General features: G+C 40.2%; 1 protein-coding gene across 5 annotated transcripts in view; it reads left to right on the top strand.

Moving 5' to 3' along the window:
- Positions 1 to 23,548, top strand: part of DNM3 (dynamin 3) — a 171,771-nt gene that overhangs the window by 92,881 nt on the left and 55,342 nt on the right. For all 5 annotated transcript variants that reach the window (XM_056497824.1, XM_056497820.1, XM_056497823.1 and 2 more), the window contains 2 exons: positions 11,653 to 11,762; positions 22,946 to 23,057. In XM_056497824.1, the coding sequence (XP_056353799.1) occupies positions 11,653 to 11,762; positions 22,946 to 23,057 (222 nt within the window). The remainder of the gene's footprint in view (positions 1 to 11,652; positions 11,763 to 22,945; positions 23,058 to 23,548) is intronic.

The following is a 23,548-nucleotide window of genomic DNA, read 5'->3' as shown; positions in this document are numbered from 1 at the left end:
ACAATAAATATTTCCCTTTCTTCCACAGAGGCAGCGGTGTTCATCTTCCTTGCCTGCATACTGTAAGAAATTCACCATTTTTGCAGGCATGTTTCAACTTTCAGATTTCAATGAACCTCTTTCGTTGCCTTCTATGTTTGCAATAATTCCCTCTTGCATTACCATTGTTTGTATGGAGTTCTCAAGCTCCTGGAGACTTTCAAAGCCATCGTACCTTTCTTTGAAACAACTGAGGTTAAGCATGTGTAGCCAGTACTGCTGAAGCAAAACTTTACACCTTGTTTATTGAATCTTTAAAAATCTTATTTTCATAATATCACTTCACCAACAATAGCTATCCAAGCTGCATGCTACAAATTTTTAGAGCATGATGTAGATAGTTCTTACAGCTATTGTGATCATGGGTAAGAGGTTTTTTCCTTAGGAAAGAGCTCCTTTCTAATTGTGCTCTTGGGGAAGCCAACTGACAGTATCTTAACAAAGATGATTAAGTAAATGCAGGTGTTTGTCATCTTAACACAACTTTCAGTCTACACAATGGTGTATTCAATGTGTATTTCCCTCTCTAAGCAAACAGCATGGAATAAAAGAGGGTGTTAGGTATGAATCAGAGTAGTAGTTGATTGCAGGAATCCAGACATGGGAGAACTGGAATTCTTTAAAGATGATGTTATTTTATACAGAAGAGAAATTACATATTTTTAAATGTCACTGCAAGAAAAGACAAGGTTTGGCATCAGTCTGGATAGGAAGAGATAGGGAGAAAAGTAGAAAAACAATTAAAAATACTTCTGAGTTATTAGTAAGGTTTGTATGAATATGACTGTAAGATTCTTAAATCTGGCAGTTAGTGAGGAGCTCATCCCCCATGCAAGGGCCCAGGAAATGCCTGCTCCCAGGTGCTGATACTCTGGAGAGATACTCACCTTGCCCAGTTTTTCATGCTTGTCACTCACAGGGATGACGATGGAGTCTCTGGTGGGCTGAGAGTTTGGTGCTGCTTTGCTAAGAATGAATCTGGCAGCCAGAATCATCCCAGATGTGTCTCCTGACTTCAGCACCCTGCTTTCCCCCGTGCCCCTCGCAGTGCTCAGTGGCAGTCCGGCTTTGTTCCTAGCTCTTGGCTGTGACAGTGCATGATCTGCCTCAGCACAAACTCTGCCTGTTGCCTCTGACACAGAAACTGATCCCACATGGCTGAGGATGTGCTGTTGATGCCTTGGAGAGGCTACCTAGAACAGAGGCTAGACAGAGCTAGAAATTAAAGTAGGTATTTATTGAAAGGCCTTCAAAGGGTACACCTGGGCAGTGCAGGAGCCTTATAGAGGCTACACCCAAAGTGGATGATGGTCTTGAGTTTTTCAGAAAGATATGAGTTTGGTATATTTGCACATCAGAGGTTAATTGTCCAATTACAGCTTCAGGTAATGAAGTAATTTACTTCAAGTTTTTCCCCCCATTTCACTGTTGTTTACACCTCTCAGGGCCTGAGACAATAGTCCTTGAGTTTCAAGCTGAGAGAGAAATGGTTTTGTCTGAATAAAATGGGACAACAGTAGCTGACAGGCTATGGAGTTTTAGAGTTATACACTGAAGCAGTACTGATCTGAAAAATATAAAAGCTAAAATTTAAGGCATCACTGTGAGTTGGTGCTTGCAGAGTGTTTTTTTGCCTGCTTCTGCTCGAGCTGGCTGCAAAGGTAGCTTTGGATGATCTGACTGGACATGGCACAACCTGCTCTGAGCCTGCAGGAGAACTGCAAGCAGTGCCAAGGATGCCAGGCTCCAAGGCCATGGTGTTAGGGGTGTTATCCTTCACTGAGATTCAGCAAGGGTGGGCTTGGATGAAGCTGACAAAGGTGATCTATCAGTGAATAACCCAAGGTCTGCCACCACAGGAAAGGCAGGGACAACACTTGAACAGTCTGTGGTTATTTCAGTTTGAGGATGTCTCCATCCTTCCAGAGGGGTTGCTGTGTGCTACCCTCTGCTGGGAATCTGCCTGGGTTCAGCACCTGCCAGGCTATTTGAAGGAAGCACGTGGCCAAGGCAGTGGAGTTTGTCCCTCTGTTTCAGATGGGTGTTTTTAAGGTGTGCTGCAGGTTGATATACTTTCCCTTGGGGTGATGCTGGAACAGAGCCTCTGCTTTCTGTATTATGCTGCAAGAGTATCGAATAAATGAATCAAATAAAAATCAAAATTATTTGCAATGTGTCCAGTGTCCTTCATGAAACACTTCTGCCTATGACAAACTAACACAGAGTTATCAGGAAAGAGCAACACATGGAGATTTACATTTAATCTGCAGCATCTGCAGACTAAACCCCACCATATTTGGCAGCCCTCCTACACACACTTTCCTCTGCACACACTCCTGTAGTAGGGTCAGGAGGAGACCAGCACTGCCTGGCACTTTGCTGTCACCTTTTTTGATGGCAGTAACTTTGATGGAGCCAGTCCAGAGAAGGGCAACGAAGCTGGTGAAGGAACACAAGTCATGTGAGGAGAGGCTGAGGGACCTGGGGTGGCTCAGCCAGCAGAAAAGGAGGCTCAGGGATGACCTTATTGCTCTCCACAACTATGTGAAAGGAGGCTGTAAGCCACATAGGGTCAGTCTCTTCTCCCGGATAACCAAAGACAAGAGGAAATGGCCTCAAGTTGAACCAGAGGACCACTGGATCTTTGGGAAAATTTCTATTTTCTTTGATGTTCTACTAACCTTTTTTTCCACATTCCTGAGCCTCTGTTTGTCAGGTTCCATTTTTTGAGTTGAGTCAATCCCCACTCACATTTCAGTACTTACTGGGCAGGTGATGGACATTCAGAGGTGGCTTCTGGCTGAGGAGGATTTGAGAACAGAGAAAACTTGAGGTCCGTTTGAGGAGCAGCTTTGGCTCTGAGCTTCAGGAGTGCTTCAGTCTGAGACAGCTTCATGGGAGCATTCCTGATGAAAATTTCTAAAGAGATTTCAATCTAATATTGATTTCCAAGGACAGAGGGCTGCAGGTTTTCCTGTGCATCACTGTAATTATTTTAGGATATCTTTTGTCAAAATCTGAGATGCATCTCAAAACCCTCCCTTGAAGATTTGATAGCATTATGTGACTTTGAAGATAATCTGAAGCATTTAAAGGTAATGTTTTTCATATGAAGAAGAAATACAGAAATAGTGTTTGGTGGTTATGGTGCATTCAGTTTTCTTTGTTTATTAGTTATAGGAACATCCCCAGGGCTACTTATTTTACAAAAAAAAAAAAAAAATCCCAAATATGTTGTTGTGATAGGGTGGTCAGGTCAGGTGATTTTATCAATTGTGTTACAATTCAACAGTTTTTCTTTGATGAAATTTAAAAGCAAAAATATATTTATACATATGCTTTAGAGCAAGGAAGGAGATAGCTTCAGACAGTTGTCTCAGAAGTTGATGTTTTCCATGAACCAAGTATCTTGGCTTGATTTAAAAAAAAGGAAAGAAAAGAAAAAAAGGAAAAAGTTGAAATGTACCTTTCAAAAAGTGCTGCTATTAAAAAAAAAAAAAACAACTAGAGAGGAGGGGTGCTGAGGGAGAAGTCTTGACACCAGAAGCTCTGTCACAGCAGAGTTTCTCTCGGATGTCTGGAAAAAGTCTTATACTTCTGGGATGTTTTCCAAAATATTTTCAGTGACCATTGCCACAAGGCGTGAACTTCTTAATGCATTTTGCAGTAATCTCCAGCACAGTGAAATTGATTGCTGTCTGAAAGCTTTTAATGATAACAAGCAAGTAGGGCAGCATAAGTGCCATGAGCTAATTTGCCTGTGTGCCTTATGTTGCATGTTTAGAGTCCTGCAGAGACAGATGCATCACCTCAGGAAAATCCTGCTTAATGTTTTTTACAGAATTATGTAATTGCATATTTATCATTTTACATCTTGCAGGAAAGACTTTTTTTTTCTGCATACACAAAAGATGTAGGGTCTCCGGAGATTCTTCAGTTGGTACCCAGGGAAAGGTCTCTGGTGGCTTCCTGAGTTTGAGCTTTTCTAGGGTTCACTTTATAGAGGCTGAAATAGATAAAAAAGCCAGAGCAGTTTTAGGAAATGCCTTTCCAGCAGACAAAAAGGTTCTGTATCAAAGGTGCACCTTCTTCATGTGCCTACCAAGGAATGTCAGGAAGGTAATAAATGAAAAAGTCCCTTTCTATCTTCAAGTTAAGGGCATGGAGGAAGCTGAAAATACAGTGCAACCTAACAGGTTTTTTTCTGTATTATCTTAGTATTCCTAATGCAAGAGATCATTAGAACTAGAGAGGTTCATCTACCCAGACCATCACTTTTCTGAGACTGAAATCTGAGCTGCACTTCAATTCAACCAAAAGAGGTTTCAAGAATTATGTTTTTTCTGTAAATAAAAAAAAATTCACCACCAAAACATGCGTGCTTATATACATATATATATATAAACCACAATATTTTTATACACACACACGTATGTGTGTAATAATCAAAACTGTTACTGCAAATTGCCAGCAGAGAAGCCTGATCTCACAGAGCCTGATGTGTCATTGTCCCTCTGTGCCAGCACACACATGCTGCTCCAAAGCCCTTCATCCTGCACTGCTACTCCCACAAACCACTGTGGTTGTTGGATGGTCTGCAGAGGTGAGGAGTGAAAAACAAAAACTTGAGCACCAGCAGAGAAAAACAAGCTGTCCTAAGAAGGCTTTGTAGCAAGGGATAAAAAGGTCAAGGGATACATTTATCCCCCTCTACCTTTGGAGCAGCCACTTGGCGCATCCAGCAGGATTTTTCCAGACTGTCACTGGTTCATCAGTCGGGGCTTTCTCTGAGTTTTAAATGCCAACATCACTTCAGTTCAGAGGAATTGCTGGCTTCTTTCCCAGGCAAGATTTCCCAAATTCAAAATGACCTTTCAAGATCCTAACTAATAGGAGCTAAACAGAGATTTCCTCTTCATCAGGCCCTTTCTCAGATTGATCCTTTTACTGACAGCACAGACCAGTGAAAGACCAGCCCTTCACTTGTGATAATAAACACCTCTTTTGGAGAAGGGCAAACTTAACACTGAATTTGTTATATATTCCAGAAACTATTGCCCTTGTGTTTGATGCACTGATAATGTAAAGGCAGAGGGGAGTACCAGTGGAATTACTAGATTTCCTTTTTTTAAAAATTCTTTTAAAATTTAATAAAGCCATCCAGACTCTGCAATGGAATGCTTAGACAGCACCCCCTCATTGGTGAGGGAAATGGGGGAAAGATGTACAGGCAGCAACCCCATGGAATTAGCCAGGTACAGCAGGTTTGTCAGCTCCCACTTCAAGGCCAGCCTGGGCTGCTCCCCAAGGAATTTGTGCCCATCCTCTCTTCCAGGCAAGGAGAAGGAGGAATTTGGGGCTGCCTAGCTCTGAGCAGGCGGGTTCTGAGGTTCTGCTCTGGGATGTGCTGTAGGAATTCAAACTGCAGCTTCAGCTCCCTGGAAACCTGGGCTGCAAAACAGTGATGTGGAGAAACCCTGTCCTGATGTCTTTCTGAGAAGTCTTGAAATGGATAGAAAGTCTTGAAAGGATAGAACACTACTTTCAAGGAACAACCAGTGACCATTTCTTGTTGAAGTATTTCAAATGCAGAGTTGCAAACTCCTGGTTTTCTATTCCTGGAGAAATTTGGGCAAAAGAAAAGTGCAGAAAAAGACATAATGCTGGTTTTTATGAGAGGAAAGACACTCTGGGAAATGAGTGACACTCTGTAAAATGAACAATAAGGCCAGACTAAGGACTGACTTACCATTAGCATCAGCTTTAGTGCTGGATATCTAAATTCTAAAGGAACAGCAGAGATATAACAAGAGTCTGAAATTTTTTTAATAATGTGTTGTGGAAAAAGATACCAAAAGATTGGGAAAAAATTGCAAGTGCCAGAAATATGCATAATTGCCTGAAAAAAGATAGTACAAGTGCAAAATACAGAAAGATAATAACTGAAACCTGAAATACCTGATTCTATCATGAGATCTTTCTTTCAGCTATGGTTTCAAGTTTGGCATTTTCAGCTTTGACTTATTTATATTTTCAACTTTTCAGTATTTTGACCATGGCAAAAGATAAAGACTTGTAAGACTTGAAGACATATAAGATTTGGTATTTGTGCTCTGTGCCACGTGCTCTGTTCTTCTAACAGCTCAGCTTATCAGCCTGAGCCATTGTCACATTTTTGTATTGAGTGTTTCAATTTGGAGTTGCCTCTAGAAGGAGGGGAGAGGTGCATAGATGGAAGAAACGTGTTCTCATCTGCAACTTATTAAGTTTTCTTTTGCAGTGCTTTTCATAAAAAATGTTAGAATATTTAGGTATGCATTGTTTTTCTGGTAAAGCAGCCCTTTCTTCATTTTATAGACACATTAGAATTACGTTTTCTGCATCTGTACCCAAGAGCATTCTCAGGCCTGAATCCCATGCTGCTAAGTAGGCTGTAATAAAACAACTTGCTTTATTTTTCTTCAGAATTTTGCAGTAGTGTCTGAGAATCTCATGCTTCAGTTTTCAAAGTATGCTTTAAAGCCAAGTGTGGTGAAGCAGAGACCATTGTGAAGATGTTGTGTGGCTTTGTCAACTGAGAGAGAAATACAAAATGAAACAGAAACACAGGAAAATTCTCTTGGGTATATTTAAAGTTAGAATATGGTAAATTCTTGGATATTGATTTGAATTCTGTAAGGGTTTCTATGAGGCATCTAAATAGTTTTCACTTTCATCAAATGCCACAGAGTAGGCTGTTTGCACTGGCAGCCAGAGCTCCGAGGTGTAAACAAGGCTGAGCCTTTCCTTTTTGGGAGTAAACAGGCACAGACCACCAGCAGTTCCTTACACTTCTAGTATTTCTCTTCTTCTTTCTTTAATACAGATCACTCTGGCTCAGCAGGTTCACAAGCCACTGCTTCTTGTGTCTCTGTAGAATGTGGATACTGCTCTGGCCATATAAAATAGCGCAGTACTATAGAATATTTTCGCTTTGGGATTATTTTCTGCCTCTGCTGCTTAACTGCTTTGCAAAGCAGTTGCTTGGCTTGGGTGTTCCACCCACAGGTTTTATTATTTTAAATTTATTATTTATATAAATCCTGATTGCAGGATATTTAATGATGCCCTGCTGGCAGATGACTGGCTGCTGGCAGAAACAAGGTGGAGCACGATGCCTGTGAGTATTCCCAAGTATGAATGCACAAACAAATCCAGGCAGCAGTACAGTGTCAATCTGGAAACCTAGTCCAGAGGCAGAAATGCTAAGTTTTTTTTATCTGCTGTTCCCCAGCCTTATTTCAAAGCTGTTCTTCCTCATTTTATGATTTTAAAGCAGTTCACTCTTTTGCCACATCAATGCCTAATACTTGTTAATGCTTCATACTAATGGCAGAGGCATTTTGTGCATATCTACATTTGCTCTCAGTGCACAGTAAACACTCCTGAGATCTGTACTCTGAGCTGATGCAGAGAATGGCTGCTGTAAACCAGCCTTTGTTCCAACCTTTCCAGCGTGGCCTGTGCTTCCAGCTGGGTGCTTGATTTCTTTGAACTTGAGGTCCTCACACAGACAGCTTTTGGTTGGTGTCATGACCCTCCATTTCAAAGCTGGTGTTCTATAAGGCACTGGTAAGTGGTGAGCAAACCAGCTCAGTTCTCTTGATGTAGCTGAAAGTGCAATTGGGCCAATGCTTGGCTCAGGCTTGCATTTCAGAACATGAGCCTTGAATTGTGCTGCATAAACTTAAATTCTCTTCTCTTGTGGAGAAGAGCCTGTGCTGCTGCTGAGCCTTAGCCAGCCTGAAGTCACAAAAAAAACACCTTTGATAACTGGAGGAAACTGAAGTCATTTAATAATCTTTTTTCTTTGAAGCAAAGGAATTCTGTTCCTCTTATCATCCAGCTTGCTGATGTTGTGTCCAAGGTTTCTTTTGCTGTTTTGACTGAGCCTGAAGGTTCCAAAAGAACAGAAGACTTTCTGCAGCAGTTTCTGCCCCTGGCTGAAAATGCAATGGAGTTCATTAGCCTGGAAGTGCTGGCTGAGACCCTGCTGGGGGAAGGGGAGCTGCTGTTGTATTTTTTGTATCCCTTGTGCCATTTTGGACTTGAGCAGTATTTATTTTTAGTACATTTAAACAGTGCAGAAGGAAGGGGCAGTTGTAATATGGCATATTTACATCATGCTGTCAGTTCCTGGCAGCTCCCTTGCCTGTTGGAGAACAGAATTGGTCCATTAAGGATGTGAGTGCTACTTATGCCCACGAGCAGTGAAACATCGTCTCCAGGGTGGGAAGGCCTCCCCAGGCCAGCAGGTTCGTTTGTTTTTCTAAGGTGGAGTATGGGGAATTTTTTTCATGTCACAGGGACAGGAATGGGCCATTCTACCTCCCACTTTTTCCTTCTTCTCCTCTACTCTGGAAAAAGAGAGGCGAGGTCTCTACGTGAGATCAGCATGTGCTGGTTTTTCCCCTCGTGTCACGCTTAAGTTCTCTGCCCCTTTATAAAAATAAAAATCTATAAATAAGAAAGAACAAATGCTGAGGGGGACAAACTGGACCCACAGTTATGTGCATGTAGTCACTCGTCGAAGTGTGCCTAGCCCCATTCCTCCCAGGCTTCATGCATTCCCTGTTTCTGATGCTGTCAGCTTCTCAGGATGGGAAACATGCATTAATAATCCTGGCTGGAGCTTTTTTTTGCCCTACCATAACATTCATTGAGCTTAGGCTGAAATGTTTTGCTCATCTGCAGTTCAATTAACTCATTCTCCATTTCTGTATATTTTCTCCCACTTTGGAGGGGAAAAATACTGCAATGAATTTTGCTGCCACACTTTTATGTCCCAGTAATACCTTTCTCCAGGAATTAAGCAGTATTTAGCTCTGATCTCTCCTGTGTGACTCTGTTTGCCTCAAGCACAGGCACCCTGTGATTTCTCTTTCTTGGAAACTGCCCTGTCTCAGCGTGTGGGTAGGAGGCCATGTAAATAAATACCAACCACTTCTTAGCCTTCAGTAGGCATTTCCTTTTTCCTGGTGGCTGCAGAAGAAACACTTTCTCACAGTTTGGCATCAAACATTTATATAACTTTCCTGCTTGTGGAATTTTCGTTTAGACAATCAGATTCTTGGTATAGTTTTTTCATCAGTTTCTGTTTTTATTCATCTCTGGTTGTTTGGTTTGTCAGTAAATAGTGTCTGTCAGAAGAAACACTTCATCAGAAACTTCTGAATTTTTCAGTAATTGAATAGTAAGTCATAATAAGCCTATGCTGTAATACTGAAAGATAAGTTTTAAAGAAAAAATTAAACTGCTCTTGGAGGTTTTTCTTAGCTATGATGGAAAATATCTGCCCAAAAGATTTTTTTTTTAATATATAACCTGCCTTAAGTTTTTGAAGTAGAATACAAAGTATCTTACATTGCCTTGCAGTCCAGCTTTCAGCTGAAAAAGAAAGTACTTGCTTTTGATACAAAGTTTAATTATATACTGGGATATTTTTCAAGCGTGTGTCCCTTTGTCATGGCAGCAGAGCTAATACATTGTTATCCTTTTATTTACTATACTAGTTAGGATATAAATTTACAATAGCAAAACAAATCATGTCAATACAAATCAGTATTAGAGGATAGGTGCTTCTAATTTGCGTACATAAATATTTGTGATATCTTTATTTAGGTTGTTTACTATTATTTATTTTTTTATTGATAAGTTATGAATTTACATGGCTTAATTTTATTAGTCTCAGTGGTAATTCTCACTGAGTGGGTGATAGTGTACAGTCCCTGCTGGGAGACTTTGGACCATACAGATTCCCTGGAAGCAGAATACAGACCTGAACTGTGATAAACAGTTACAGAGTGGCACAGAACTGGAATCCTTCATGGGAGCAGGTGTTAAATGAGACAGTGAAGTGTATACCTATGTATCTTCTTTTGGGAAGAATAATTTCTAGGGTGGTTAAAATAGAGGCAGTTTCAGAATCCATCAGATGCTTTTTATGTAATACACTGAATTTGATAACCTTTGTATTCAACAAGAGAATACAGTTTGAGTTTGTATCTCAAACAAAAGAAACTGTGCTTTTCCAGAAGGGCTTTTGAAATTTGTTTTTTCCTCTCCTGAGGCCTGCTAGGAGGCTGTCTAGGAAAGCAAGCCTTTGTTGGCCATGTCACAGTATTTTTATAGTTTCACTCTTAGGGCCTTTCTCATCCAGCTTAGTTTTGCAATCTGCTGAAGCTCAGCCAAGATGAATTGCATCTGCCCTCAAAGAACACACGTTCAACCCAGCCAGGACATCATCACATCTTCCAGTTCTGTGCCCTGCAAGTTGCTTGGTGTATTCTGGGAAACACATCCAGAGAAGACTGAGTCCTGGTTTGGTTTGTCCCTTTGTCCTGGCTCATGGGATACAATAAACTGTTGTCCCATGCATATTCCTTCCTGGAGCCAGCCCCCATGAGCAGTGTCCCAGCCCAGAATACTTCAGGGAGTGCAGTGGTGCTGGACTTCAGAGCTGGTTCTGGGGGCTGGGCAGAGACCACTCAGCCTTGCTTCATGCTGATAAGGGACTGTAAAGGAATCCAGGCTCTCCAGCTTGGGTGATTTTTTGAAGTTCTGTGGGGTCATTGGGTAGCCAAATTCACAAAGCCTCTCTGCACTCCACTGCTGCCATAAGGGGTGCCAGCCTTAACAGTAAAGCCTTAATGGCTTTTAGAAGCTGTTCAAGGGTGCTGTGTTAATACCCCTGTGAGTAGTGTTATCCTGATATGCAAGCCCAGAATGAGGGCTTTGAGGATGGCCTCTTGGCCTTGGACCCTTCTATTTAACATCAGGTGTGTTTGCAAAGCAAACTGGAGAGGTTTGTTTCAGTTTATCCATCAGTGTAAGGACTTGAAGGAGCTAATAATCTCAAGGTTTTTTTGTTCTGACATAATAAATTACCTTGGGAGTGTTGCTAGTTTTTAATTGGAGGTAAGAGGAAGGAAGAAACCTGGGAAAGGTGAAATAGTGATTGTGCTGCAAATGAAGGTTGTGATGAAATTGCAAAGGAGTTGGCTACAGCAAGAGTGAAAAACTCATTCCTATTTGGAGAAATAAACGGGATAGATTAGAGTCTGATTTTGTTTGTACATGGTATTATTTTGATTGGTTTGTATGGGTTTTGTATTTTTCACTGGCAGAGTGAAAGTTTCTGTGTGGGTTTTTTGAATGCCATGCTTGCATAATTAATAATAGCAACAAAGCAGAGATGAACTTATGTCACCAGTTACTTCACTTGCTGTGCAGACATAGAAGAGTTCTTTTTTAATCAGACACTTCTATTTTAGTTAAGTCTGACCCTTGCCTTTTTAGAATTCAGAGGAATGAAAAATAACAAATGTAGATGTTTATGTGTTTGAGGTGAACTTTTTTATTAGGAAATGTTTTAAAAGGGTCAGTGAAAAACAGAACTGAAACTGAGGTTTCATTTCTCTTGCAGGTAGGTCTATGAAAGATAAGCAGACATTTAAATTTGGGTATTTCCTTATGATAACAAATGTACCAAGGTCATTACCAACTCAACAGAGCTTGCTGACATCAGGCTTCTTCTCACACAGTGTTGTTTTAATCCTTTTTTTTTTTTTCTAGGAAAAAGAGAAGAAGTATATGCTGCCTTTGGACAACTTGAAAGTGCGAGATGTTGAAAAGAGCTTCATGTCCAGCAAACACATCTTTGCTTTGTTTAACACAGAGCAGAGGTAAGAAAAGGTGCTATTCTGCAGATTCTTCTATCCAATGGGATCTAGCTGAGCATTTTAATAACTGTGAGTGCAGTTCTGCTGTTTCCACCATGTTGAGTACACAAAGTCTTGATACTCTTGATTTATCTGCTGCTTTGCTGTTGCATAACCATGGGATGAGAGGTTGGTGTCCTCCGAGCCACTCGTGGGGTGAAACAGCTCCATGATGAGTCAGCCAGTCCTTCCTTATGGCTGAATAATCATCTCCTGATCCTATTTTTGTTTTATTTGGCAGTCACCTAGGCTTACCAAAACATTCATGACTTCTGTACCTTGTGACCAGATTCAACTGGTGTAAATCACAAAAGCGTCATTGCTTTTCACTTTCTCCAGTGGAAAATCTTGCCTGTCACTAATCTTGGGACTCATTTGATTGTTTGTTTGGGTTTAAACACTGCTGAATGGAGAAAAATTAGAGTCCTCTACTTCTCTAATTAATAACATCTTTGCTTTTTAGTTTTTGCCACACTTTTCCTCTCAGACTCCTCTCTGTTTTAAGTGGTGCAGGTGCTCTATGGAAGCTACACCTGATGCACAGCCAGTTCAGATTACTGTGCACAAACAGTTTCCTTAAACATTACAAAAGACATAAAAGTGATGTGTAATTTTTATTTTTTTTAACTGAGGAGGAGAGTTGCATTTGCAGCTCTTTCAGTAGAATTGCATTTTAGCAGATAAGGGGCAATTTCTGTAAATTTTTTTCAGGGAAATAAGTAAATTTAAATATAATAGATATCCTTGTTTCCCTCTACTGCTAAATTCCTTCACACCTGCTTCTCCCTCACATCACCAAAGCTTGGCAGTACCTTCAGATATTCAAGATGATGAGGGCTGGATGTGGCTCTCTGCAGAGGCAGCTGTGTCTGCTCCCAAACTAGCCAGGAATAGTGGCCAGAATTTCAGAAGCAAGGAGTGCTCCTCCCTCCTGCAAAGCAAAAGCAAAGCACGGGATTTCTGGGCTGCTGAGTTTCTGCTGACCCCAGAAATGTGAGGACACAATGTCAGTGTCAGCCTGAAGCAGCCCAGGAAGGCTCTGCCTGTGCCTGCTGCCACCTCAGCCAGCCTGCAAGGGGACGTGGTCTGCCAGGAGATGCCCTTTGAAAGCATGTCACACACATACTAGCTGGGAATAACATTTCAAATGCTCCACCAGTTGCGTTTGTGGAGCACAAAAAAAGCTTTGAAAAGCTTTTCATGTTCTTAAAAACATAAATGATCTTTGGATGCTGGAAATGAATGTAGTTCTGATGATTCTTGCTGTAGTTATGTGTGGATCATCCCAGTGTTGTGTGTACATCCATCAAGAAAGGCACATTTGATAGCAGCTGTACATATTAGGTTACTTCCATGAGAAATTTGTTAATTTGAGCTCATTGTTTCTCCTTTGGTTCGACTAATGGCTTTGTATATTATCATCATCATAAATATCAACCACTGAACTGCTGTGAAAATCCAAGAGCAGGATTTCCATTGGCAAGTTTGGGATTTATTTAGGTGGTATATTCACATTTTCACTTGATCTTTATCCACACTAGGCATCAAGGATTTCAAAATCAGATGTCTAAAATGTTTGCCATGTCTGTAATAGCCCTGCCTCTTTGGGCTCTGAGTAGACCCTGCAGCCTCTGCAAGCTGCTCTAAAAACATCCTTATATCCACAGGGGCATGTTAAGACATGACAGCACAGCAGTAAGACCACAAAATACCTTTGCCTTGGGAGAGGCAGATCATGGAATCAGTCTTGCAGCCTTATGGGAGGCAGAAGTTGTTTTTGAAGAAATATTTATTGAATTCTAATTAAAACAGCAGTTTCTCTGTTACTGTAAACCAGCTGAATTTTGATATTTCTAAAAATCTGCCTCCTGGCACAAATTGATCAAAACAAGATTAGTATCACTTTCCACTGATTCCTGAATTCATGGATGTGTCAGCAAAAACAGGAATATTGGTTCTCAAGTAGAGTGATCTGGCTGGGGACTCTGTCCCCTATCCCACATTCTTAAGGGAAGGGAAAGAGGGAATTGATAAAGATGCATTGAAATAAGAATTCTTACTGTTGTTTTACTTTGTGGTAATCTGCTGAATCCTGGTTTCTGATGTGTGTGTGTGTGTGAGTATGGCTTACTTTTCAAAGATCATGTAAAAAATTAACTTTGTTTCTGGCTGGCTTTTTTTTGTTGTTGTTTTTTGTTGGGGGGTGGAGGAGTGGTTGCTTTTCGTAATTAAAAAAACCTTAGCGACTGAGAAAGAAATCAGCTTTCGAAGCCTGCCCACTGAGGGTTCTGCTTATGGAACCATTTTGCAATTTAAGATGTAGATCGTTAAAGAACAAAGGCAAAATCATCTGTTCCAGCTTCCATGATAGCACAGATATTATTCTGGATCTTTTTTCCTCTACCCCCCCCCACCCCACCCCCCCAAATCTGCAGCATTTTTTTCGCTTTACTATGAAATCTTTCTTAATGTTCAATTAAATTATTTTAATTTTCAAGCAAAAGACCCTGTAAGAAAAGAATTTTAATAAGCTTGTTCTCTTTTTCATTCCCAGCCCTTCACTGCATAGGTATTTGCTCCAGCCATATGTTTCTGATACTGTACATTTCAATAGTTTCCTGGATTATGCACTGCATTTTTTCCACTTATGAAAACCTTTCCAGCTCTGAAATATAGTTACCAGGAAAATACTCATTTCACTGCATAGAAGGAAAAACCATCTTGAGTTAGCTGAGACTTGGGGGTAGATGGAGAAGGAAACTAACAGAATCTGTCATTTTGATTTACTGCAGAAGTCAACAGTTCTCTGACAGGAATCAAATGTGACTTGGTAATGCAGAGTAAATGGAGACTGTGACGATTGATTTCACAGTGAAGATAAATTCTCATGAAATGAACATAATTGTGTGTTTATGAAAAGGCTGTGTTGTGAAATAATTAAATTATTTTCACGTTACTTTTTAATTAAATCTTAAAAAAAAAAAAGTGAGGGTGGGAAAAGGAAAACTTTGCCTGAAAATAGTTACAGTATTACTTGAAGAACAGGGAGGTTAGGTTTGTTTTTCTGCAAAGTAAGTAATACATTTAAAGTTTTTGAATGGGCCATTTATTTAATTTATAGACACTGTGGAAGGCCTTTGCAATGGACTCCTCTAGTTTCCTTACCTTAGGAGTACTAGATACTAAAACAAAGTAAATTCAAGTGAGTGCCCAGTGATTCCTGGTTCATTTTTGTGATCCAAAAATGCCTTTAAGTGACTGAAGTTGAGCTGTGGGTTCAGGCAGTGTGTGTCTAAACCTAAAGCTGTCAAGTGAGTGCTATTTTGTGTTATCCATTTTCTCCACAGGAAACTCGTGGCAAGTCTGGTTTTTTTTTAGACTGGAAAAAGAGATCAAATATATTGAGTATTTAAAAATAATGATGCTATAGGAGAAGAAGGAATGTTTGCAGTACTGCTGTAGAGCTGGTAGTGAAGCTGTGTAGATGTAGCCACTGAGTGACTTTCTAGGCAGAGCTAAGAATGGAGAAGAGAGGATTTTGTCAGCATGTCAGCTCACATTCAGTAAATTAGCCTGTCATGTTCTCATTGCTGAGTGGGTAAGACTCTTGTTCAGAGCTCAAGAACAAAGAAAACAAATTCTGTCCATCCCAGAAGGTTTACTTTCCTTACAGAATTTCATTCCGAATACTTGATTTATCCTCCGTGTATTTCATGTAAAAATTATTCACTTCTTGGAGCTTTTTTCTTCTACCCAAGTACTGTAGCCTGGGACAAGAACTGTAGTCTTACATGTGTCTCCCTGAAGGATCTGTGCAAATCTCACCTCTCCATCCCCCCTGAGAAGGGCAAGCACTTGTTAGTTCTCATGATCTCACCCTGTTGACCCACATGGAACCATTTTGACAGATTGTTGTTCTAAAGTAATTTCTTGCCTTTGCAGTAGTGTAAGTGCACTCTTTTCCAGATTTACTGGTCAAGAAATTGTTGTATTAGTGCATTACAACTGAATTTATATAATACTTCCCTTTTAATTAAAGAAATTGTGCTGAGTGAAAAAACTGTCTAAATTTGCTAGAAGCAGAGAAAAAGTTCTTTCCACCTCTTCTCCAACTCTGGAGAGATGAATTCTCTTTTACAGGAGTAGGGATTCTCCTAGGTACAGGTTTTAGGGGTTATAAATGATAGTAGACTGCAGTATTTGTTAAGTTGGTGAATTTTCAAGTCTTCCCTACCAATACTGGGAGCAGTAGCCACAGGGTGAGGAGGGGTTACCTGGTGGAGAGTCCCTGACCAGCAGCCTTCCTCTGCTCCTCTTCAGACTCATTCCTTTCCTCAGAGCCCAAGGAGCAGAAGCAGAGTGTGAAATTCTGCCTTCCTTGCAGAGGAAGATGCCAGCAGTTCTCCTTGTCTTTTACTTTCCTGCCCAACCAGGACCCAGATGAAAGCTTTCCTCACCTCTGCAGTTCAGTGTGATACAGGGGTGTGAGAAGCAAGTGCAAAGCACAGAGCTGTTCTTTTGCTTTCACAAGAGTGGGTTCCTGGGAGCAAAATGCCCCTCAGTAATAACAAAGCAGGAAGATAGAATCTGCCATCCCTGCTCCAGAGCTGCCTGTCTGCAAAAACAGACCTTTAATCTGACAAACAGATAAATAAATGTCCAGAGGAGAGCAAGCAAAAGGCCATTTTGAGGGCACACAATAGGACTGAAAATAGAACTGCCAGATGAGGAATTGTAGCTGCTGACTCCTGAGTACACTCTGTCTGTCAGGAATCATATTGCACAGGGAGCTGTGGTGTCTGGCAGGACCCAGGAAATCACACTGTGTCCTCAGTGAAAGGTATCACTGCATATTTTGGATAGATGTTGGCTGTGTGTTTCTCTAGGAGGGGATGGAGCATAAGTTGTTTCTGGGACTCCAAAGATACTAAAGCTTTAAGTTCTGAATTTCTGGCCACGGGCAGCAAGTGGTTAACTGCTATCCATATATAAGGGAAATTGGGCAAGAGCCAAAATAAAGGGAACTAGTGAAAGGAGACCGGGTCAGAGGAGGTGTTGGATAGAAGCCAGGCTAAAGGAGAAAGCCTAAAATGAGATGTATGTTTAGTTACTGTTTTTGAATTACTCAGAAAGCTAAGCCCCAGGAAGAGCTGGACTGTAAGCTATTCAGAGCCCTCTCTGTTCGAAATGGAAGAGAGAGAATCTGCTGTTTAATTAAAAAGCCTTGCAAATTTAATCCAGGAAAAAAGCTGCTAACATTTCTAAACAAACTCCTAAAATGCTGGAGAGTACAATATTTAAGAACAGGACAAATATACAAATTCAAGGAATAGCTGGCCTTTATTGCCAACTGTTTTCCCTTAAAGTGGAAGAAAAGAAAAAGGTTGGTTGGTTTTCTTTTTTTGTCATTACTGACAAATATTTTTTGCATGACATATAAGAGAGAGGATGGTGCAGGTATTGACAGCTGGGGGCAGCTTTTGTGTCTGTGTGGCCCCGAGGCAGATTCCAGACCAGGCTTCCATCCCTCACCGCCAAAGGCATCAAACTTTCTCCTCCAGGGACTTCTGGAATATTTTAGTGGCAGTCACTGTTACTACTGTGGATTTTGGCCTGTGTGGTGTTAGTTTTGGCTGCATTTCTGTTCTGGGTTACATATAGGACTTGAGATATTTCATTGCCAAGGCTGGCCTATATACTGAGCAGCATATCTTCTGTTCATTTGCACCTTAAAGTTTTGGGGTTGTGTGTGTTTGGGTGTGTGTGCTTGAAAAGATCCGTATGCTTTTGAGAGAGCACTCACATGACATAGGTGGCAAAATGCTTAAATGTTATTATTTCATGACACTGCTCAGAGATTTTCTCCTTGCCATTTCTGGATATTAAGAAGAAAACAATCTTCAGAGTCATGTGTAATTAATTTTAATTAGCATTCACACTGCAGTGATCTGAAATGGTACGCCTTGATAGAAAATGTTAGTCATTGCTGTTAACTCAGAGCAGATGGCCATTTTTGTTTCTTCAAAATATATGGTTTGCAGAGCTTCTGGTAGAGCTTGCTTATTTAAAAAAAAAAATTAAAAATGTGCATATGCTCAAACCAGCCATTGTGCAATTACAGGTGTCCAAAATCACAGACTAAGACTAAATCTGAACAAGCAGAGTGTGCACAGTGGAGTTGCAGGTTAAATAGATGAAGAATTTCATCCAAGATTACCTTTCCCAATAGCTGGAGTCTGGATTCTGTTATTTTCTCCCCTGTTCATTTTAGGTCACTATTCATTAAACCCATATTCTGTATGTTTTCAATTTCCATCAAGTAAGAGATACCTAAGAATTGAATCCTTTGTGTTTTTAATGGAATAAAAGGGACCAATTTACCTTTAGTTCTAGATTTCTAACATTCAGTTCTGCTTCCATCCTAATAGAGATGAGATGTTTACAGAAAATCACTTTGAAATCCCTGTAAAAGAAGATACTCCTTTATATTTCAGTCTGTGAGTAGCTTCAATTGTGTCAGTGCTGAAGCTTAATATGAGTTTGTGTTCTTTGGAGGATTAAAGTAGTTTGTAGGCCCAATTCTAAAAAACGTCACTAGTGTTCTAGCTGTGTAATGGTTGTTCTGTCTTCTGCCATATTGGCAAGAATAAATGCATTTCAAATTAATCTTGATTTGTATTTTCTCTCTATAAAAAGAAATTTTATGCATATCCAGTACAACTTAGTCTAGTGAAATCCAGATCCAACTCAACCTAAGAGCTCCCTAAGCATATGATTATATGTGAGTATGCATTAATATATATGCACACATAACTGGGTTTGTAATGTGCCTGCAGTGGCTGCCCTTCAACATTTTCTGGGTTTGCTTGAGATAAATATTCACCCTTATCTTAGTATTCAGAAATTGCAAGAGATACAGTTCATCTTAAAGTGCAGCAGTGGGGTGTGCTCAGAGAGCAGGTTCTGATGTGCAGCCACCATGGAGGGAAACCCACTGCTCTTTCACTGTTCTTTCTGGGTGATTTTCAGGTTTACTCACTCCCTGGTCCTAGACTGCAGAAATTTGGTTTATAGGCAGTCAGGCCTTCCCTAGGCAGTGCTGACAGCCCAGGCTTCAGGGTGGGTGGAAGGGAAATCTCAGTAACTCACAGCTGGGTCAGTCTTCAAACTTATCTGGCATTTCTCACTTTCCTCTTGGGCACTTTCAAATGCCTTAATCCAGTCCTGTTAGGATTCTTTTGTGATGGGAGGAGTTCAAGAAACACCTATGGACATTTCTGTATTAGCCTCTGAAATATACAGGAAAGGAATCAAGAAATCAAGGTAAAAATAAAGTGAAGAAATTGTAGGGTAAGCAAAGTCATAGCTGAGTGTCTGCTGGACTTTCAGGTGATGGGCCTGGCCTAGAAAAGGCATGTCCTGAGTGTGGAACCTTTCCAGAACTGGAAACAATGCTTTCAGTCCAATTATCTGTTCATCCTCATGAGCCATTGCATTGTATTTTTAATAGAAATGTAGTTCCAAGTTGAGGTTTATTTATCAAGGGCACAATAAAAAAAAAAAGAAATCTCCAGGTAACAAATGGTAGCCTTTTGTACTTTTCACTTTGGGAAAGAAAAGCAGTATTATCAGTATTAGGTTGATTTCCAGTAATGCCACTATAGTTATATTTTCATGTATTATGAATGATACTAAATTACAGTGATGAGACTTCAGGAGGAAGTGGAGTAAGTAGATGTGGTAGATGCATACAGCTCTGCAGTTCCCTCATTAATGTGTTCACATTTAAGAAATATTAAATGTTCAAGGGAAAAACTACTGCAAATGGTACTTCTAGGCATGTTTCCATTTTCTGTATCTGTCTTGTTTCTGCAGTCCCTTAGATTTACAGATGCCTGAGTATCAATAGGATTGGTTCATCTTTCCTGGTATCTTTATTCTGTCATAGCTTTGATGTCTAACATCCCATTTAGCTGCTATAGAGATGATAGTGAGAACATAACTTCACAGTATTCCATATGGAGAAGATAGGTGAGGCTTGAGTAGTAACTGTTTCTGTGCTGATGTCTTCAGCAATTTTAAGAAGTGGAAGAGAGAAAAAACCAGAAAATCTGAATTGTTTTCAAGAACGTTTTTACAGCTTTCCATGAGACGCCAGTGGATTCCTAATGAGTAAAACATGTTAATGTGTTGTAAGATTCCACTGGTAAGAGGAAAAGGACACACTCTTTTCAGAAGTTATTGAAAGAAGTTACTTTGACTTTTTTTTCCTTTGAAAAGTTCCTATGTTTGTCAGCCTTTCTGGGAGAAAGACAGGCAGGGGCAGTGTAGCAGCAAGGAAACCAGCTGGGGACACAAGCATCCCCTTACCTGCCCTGCTGGAACATTGCTGGGAGCACTCAGGGTGTGCATCCTTCAGTTCCTCACATGTGCTGTGGAGTAGAATGAGTGTTGCATTTTGGCTGTAAGAACAGCGGAAAGGATAATGCACCAAACTCCTTGTGTAATGGAGAAGCAAAAGAGAGCTTTATTTAAAAATAACTACAGTTATATAGGGTAGTTCATGCAATACAAAATAGAAAAGACTCATTGGTCCCAGAAGGCAACACCTCTCTGAAAACATGCTTTCTGCAGAACATCACGCAGTACTCATCTCCAGCAGGTGTTTAATCATTGTTGTAATTTCTTGTCCTTGTGCAGCCTGAGAAACCCAAGGCTTCAAGGCTGCTTTTTGCCTGGTTCCCAGCAGTATGAGCTGCTCTAAAAAAGATCTCTCAGATCCTTCATGGAGAAAGAAGGGCCTGGGAGATGTGGAGACATGAGCTGGTGGCCATGAGGTGTCCCTAGCCCCAGGAGAAGTCCTGACACAGAGGCAGAGTGCAGGACTGTCAGCTCCCATGTGTCCAGAGCCCTTGGCTGAAATCCCTGCTCGCACAGCCACACTGCTTGGAGCAAGCCACAAAATGCCAAAAAGTGTAATATATAACATGACAGGCCTGAAAAAATGTTTTCACAAGCCGGTGTCATGTTGTTTTGCTCTTGCAGATAAGTGTTTTTGGAACTTCCCTATCACTGTGTTTTACAGCCTTTATTTGCTCTATTGTTATTTTTAGTCATCTTTGCTGAGAGTACCCTTTTACCATTTCAGCTTCCTATTTTTTCAAAGTTATAGCTGCTTAGTTATCTTAGCCAGAAAAGCTTATCTCAGTAAAAGTTTCTCCTAACAATAAATTAAAACATTTTTTTCTCTAACAATTTCATTATGCTTCTCTCTTTTTTTTTTTTTTTTTTCTAATTGACATCTTCATTTTGTTCAGTGAATGTTGATTTGGAGTTCCACAACATTGCAAATTGAATAAAATACAGGTGTTTGCTCAGTTTAAGGTAACAGCATCTGATAAGGTCATTGGGGCTGTTACTTGCCATAAGATAGGATTAGTACTTTTGGAGTCAGGGAAGAAAAAGGATTAATTTTAAATTTCTCAATCAAGAAAAGAATCCACTGTGCTTTCAGTTGTTCATCCTGTCAGTGGCTTTGGCTAAACTGTGAGATCAGGCTCCTTAGTGTTTCTTTGTGACCTTTGGGGCTGGTTTCTGTGGGAAGGAAATGCCCTGGTGGCACCTCCAGCTCTGGGTTTTTGAAGGGACCAGTGCAAGCCTGGGGTGCTGCATGCTCAGATGTTGCCTTTGAATTCGGTGAGAATTGAGTCACCAACATAAGGAAATAAATCTGAGTATGTCCTTTATTCTTTGCAGTTTTGAATTCAATCTATGAGCCTGCTAAAAATACCTCATTTTGCTCTCTTCAGATTGGGTGTGCTCTAGTTGCTGTACTGTGGTTTCATAAGTGATAATTTAATGATTTGGTGTCATGGCTGCTCATGCTCGGGTTCAATTACACTTTTTTTACTTTTTTTTACCCTGTTTCCTGAGACTGTCACTAAAAAGCAAGGCTGTGAGCTGCCTGGTGACATTGTTGGTTAAGAGAGAATCACTTCTGTGAGTGGGAATTACATCAAGTGAGTTGTGTTCCAGCAGTGTGGCAGTGAAATCCCACCAGTCCCTGAATGCTAAAGAAATTTGTCTAGGCAGTGACAATAATAGCTTTATTTCCTTGTTCTATAGTGAATAGTTGTTTTTTTTCCCCTCTAAATATGTGGGAGAAATGACCTCTGTAGTTGCATAATGAAACCAAAGGGCCCCTTGTCATTGAGAGTGAAGCAATCTCCATCAACCCCTCTCCTCCACAGCCTGCCAAGGGATGAAAAGTCTGGTTGGGATGGAAGATTGATCCTTGTGCAATTGTTAAGATCTAGCAAAATGTGGGTTCCTAGCCCTTTTCAGCTCAGCTCATGGCCTTTCCTAAAAAGTCTGTTGGATGACAAATTTACAGTGATCTGGTCTGTGTATAGAATTGGAATTCAGAAACTAATGGCTAAACCGTAAGGGGAAAATCTGTTCTGTTTATTGAAGAATTTTCAAGTACCACCTTCCTACAGATGTATTTTTCCTCCTTTCTCTTTTCTTCCATTAAGTGATCCCCTGTATTTATCTCATTATGTGAACTATCTGTAAGAGGTTTTATTTAAACATATCCCAGTTTTCTTTCTATGGTGACAGAACATCAGAGGTTTATTTTGTTTGTTTGAAAATATATCTATTATCATTGCTGGGTTTTTCCCTCTTTTACTGACAATGTCTAGAAACTAAAAAGGGTACAATATGGACTGAAAGGACTTAACTTGGGAAGAAGTTGCATCAGTGATGTTTTTGGTATTTATTGGTTACAGCAGCAATCCATCAAAAGCTGTGCTGTTATGTTGGCATGTCTTATGTGTTTGTCCTCTTCATCACAACACGTTTTTTTTCCCTAAAAGTGCTCTTTTTTAGCAAAAGCAGGAAAATTGATTTAAAGTAGTTTCTTGGTGCTTTTAGCTGATTATTATTTCCAGAGCTGTGCTGTAGCATTCTAAGATATTTTTAAGTACTCAATGTAATTATTAAACAAGCACCTGTCCCATAAAATCTGTTGTCCAAAACAATTACCAAGTAATTTCTGATCCCAAAGGATTTTTAATTTCAAATGCTGTGTGCATGATAGAGAGTAGTAAAATGCTAGTTTTACAATGTGGTGCTCTTTGTTCTAGGAATGTTTACAAGGATTACCGTTTCCTTGAGCTAGCCTGTGACTCCCAAGAGGAGGTGGATAGCTGGAAGGCATCTCTGCTACGAGCCGGTGTCTATCCTGATAAATCCTCAGTAAGTTAAAAGCTCACTGGTTTGCCAGTAGCTGCTCTGTTTGAGTCAAAAAAAAAAACCAACTGTATCATCTGTGAAAAGACAGTGTCTGCAGATAACTGAAGAAAGAGCAGCCTTTTCATTGTATGAGTCTGTGGTAATTCCAAAATATTCATAGTGAAGTATTTTAAGACCAATTTGTGCGTCAAACCTCAATGTAAAAAAACCCAAGCGACCACAAACCAAACCTTCCAACATGTTTTTCATTGGATCCGTGTAGTAAAAGCGTTGAGCAATTTGGGGTTTCCTGAGCTTCGTTGTTTCTATTAATGTTTTCTAAGGTAAAGATGTGCTTTGAAGAGTTTATTCCCTCAAGCTGTGTATTAGAGAACTGACAGAAGCATTCCAGGCAATCATGTATATTTATTTTACTTATTCATTGCATCATTTTTTGTGTATGAAACACATGCTAAACCTTTCCAAAGGCAGTTTTACTCAGCTAATCATCATGT

Source organism: Oenanthe melanoleuca, chromosome 8 (assembly GCF_029582105.1).
Source record: "Oenanthe melanoleuca isolate GR-GAL-2019-014 chromosome 8, OMel1.0, whole genome shotgun sequence".
Classification (NCBI taxonomy): Eukaryota; Metazoa; Chordata; class Aves; order Passeriformes; family Muscicapidae; genus Oenanthe; species Oenanthe melanoleuca.
The sequence above is the reverse complement of the archived record's forward strand: the minus strand, read 5'-3'. Positions and strand labels throughout refer to the sequence as shown.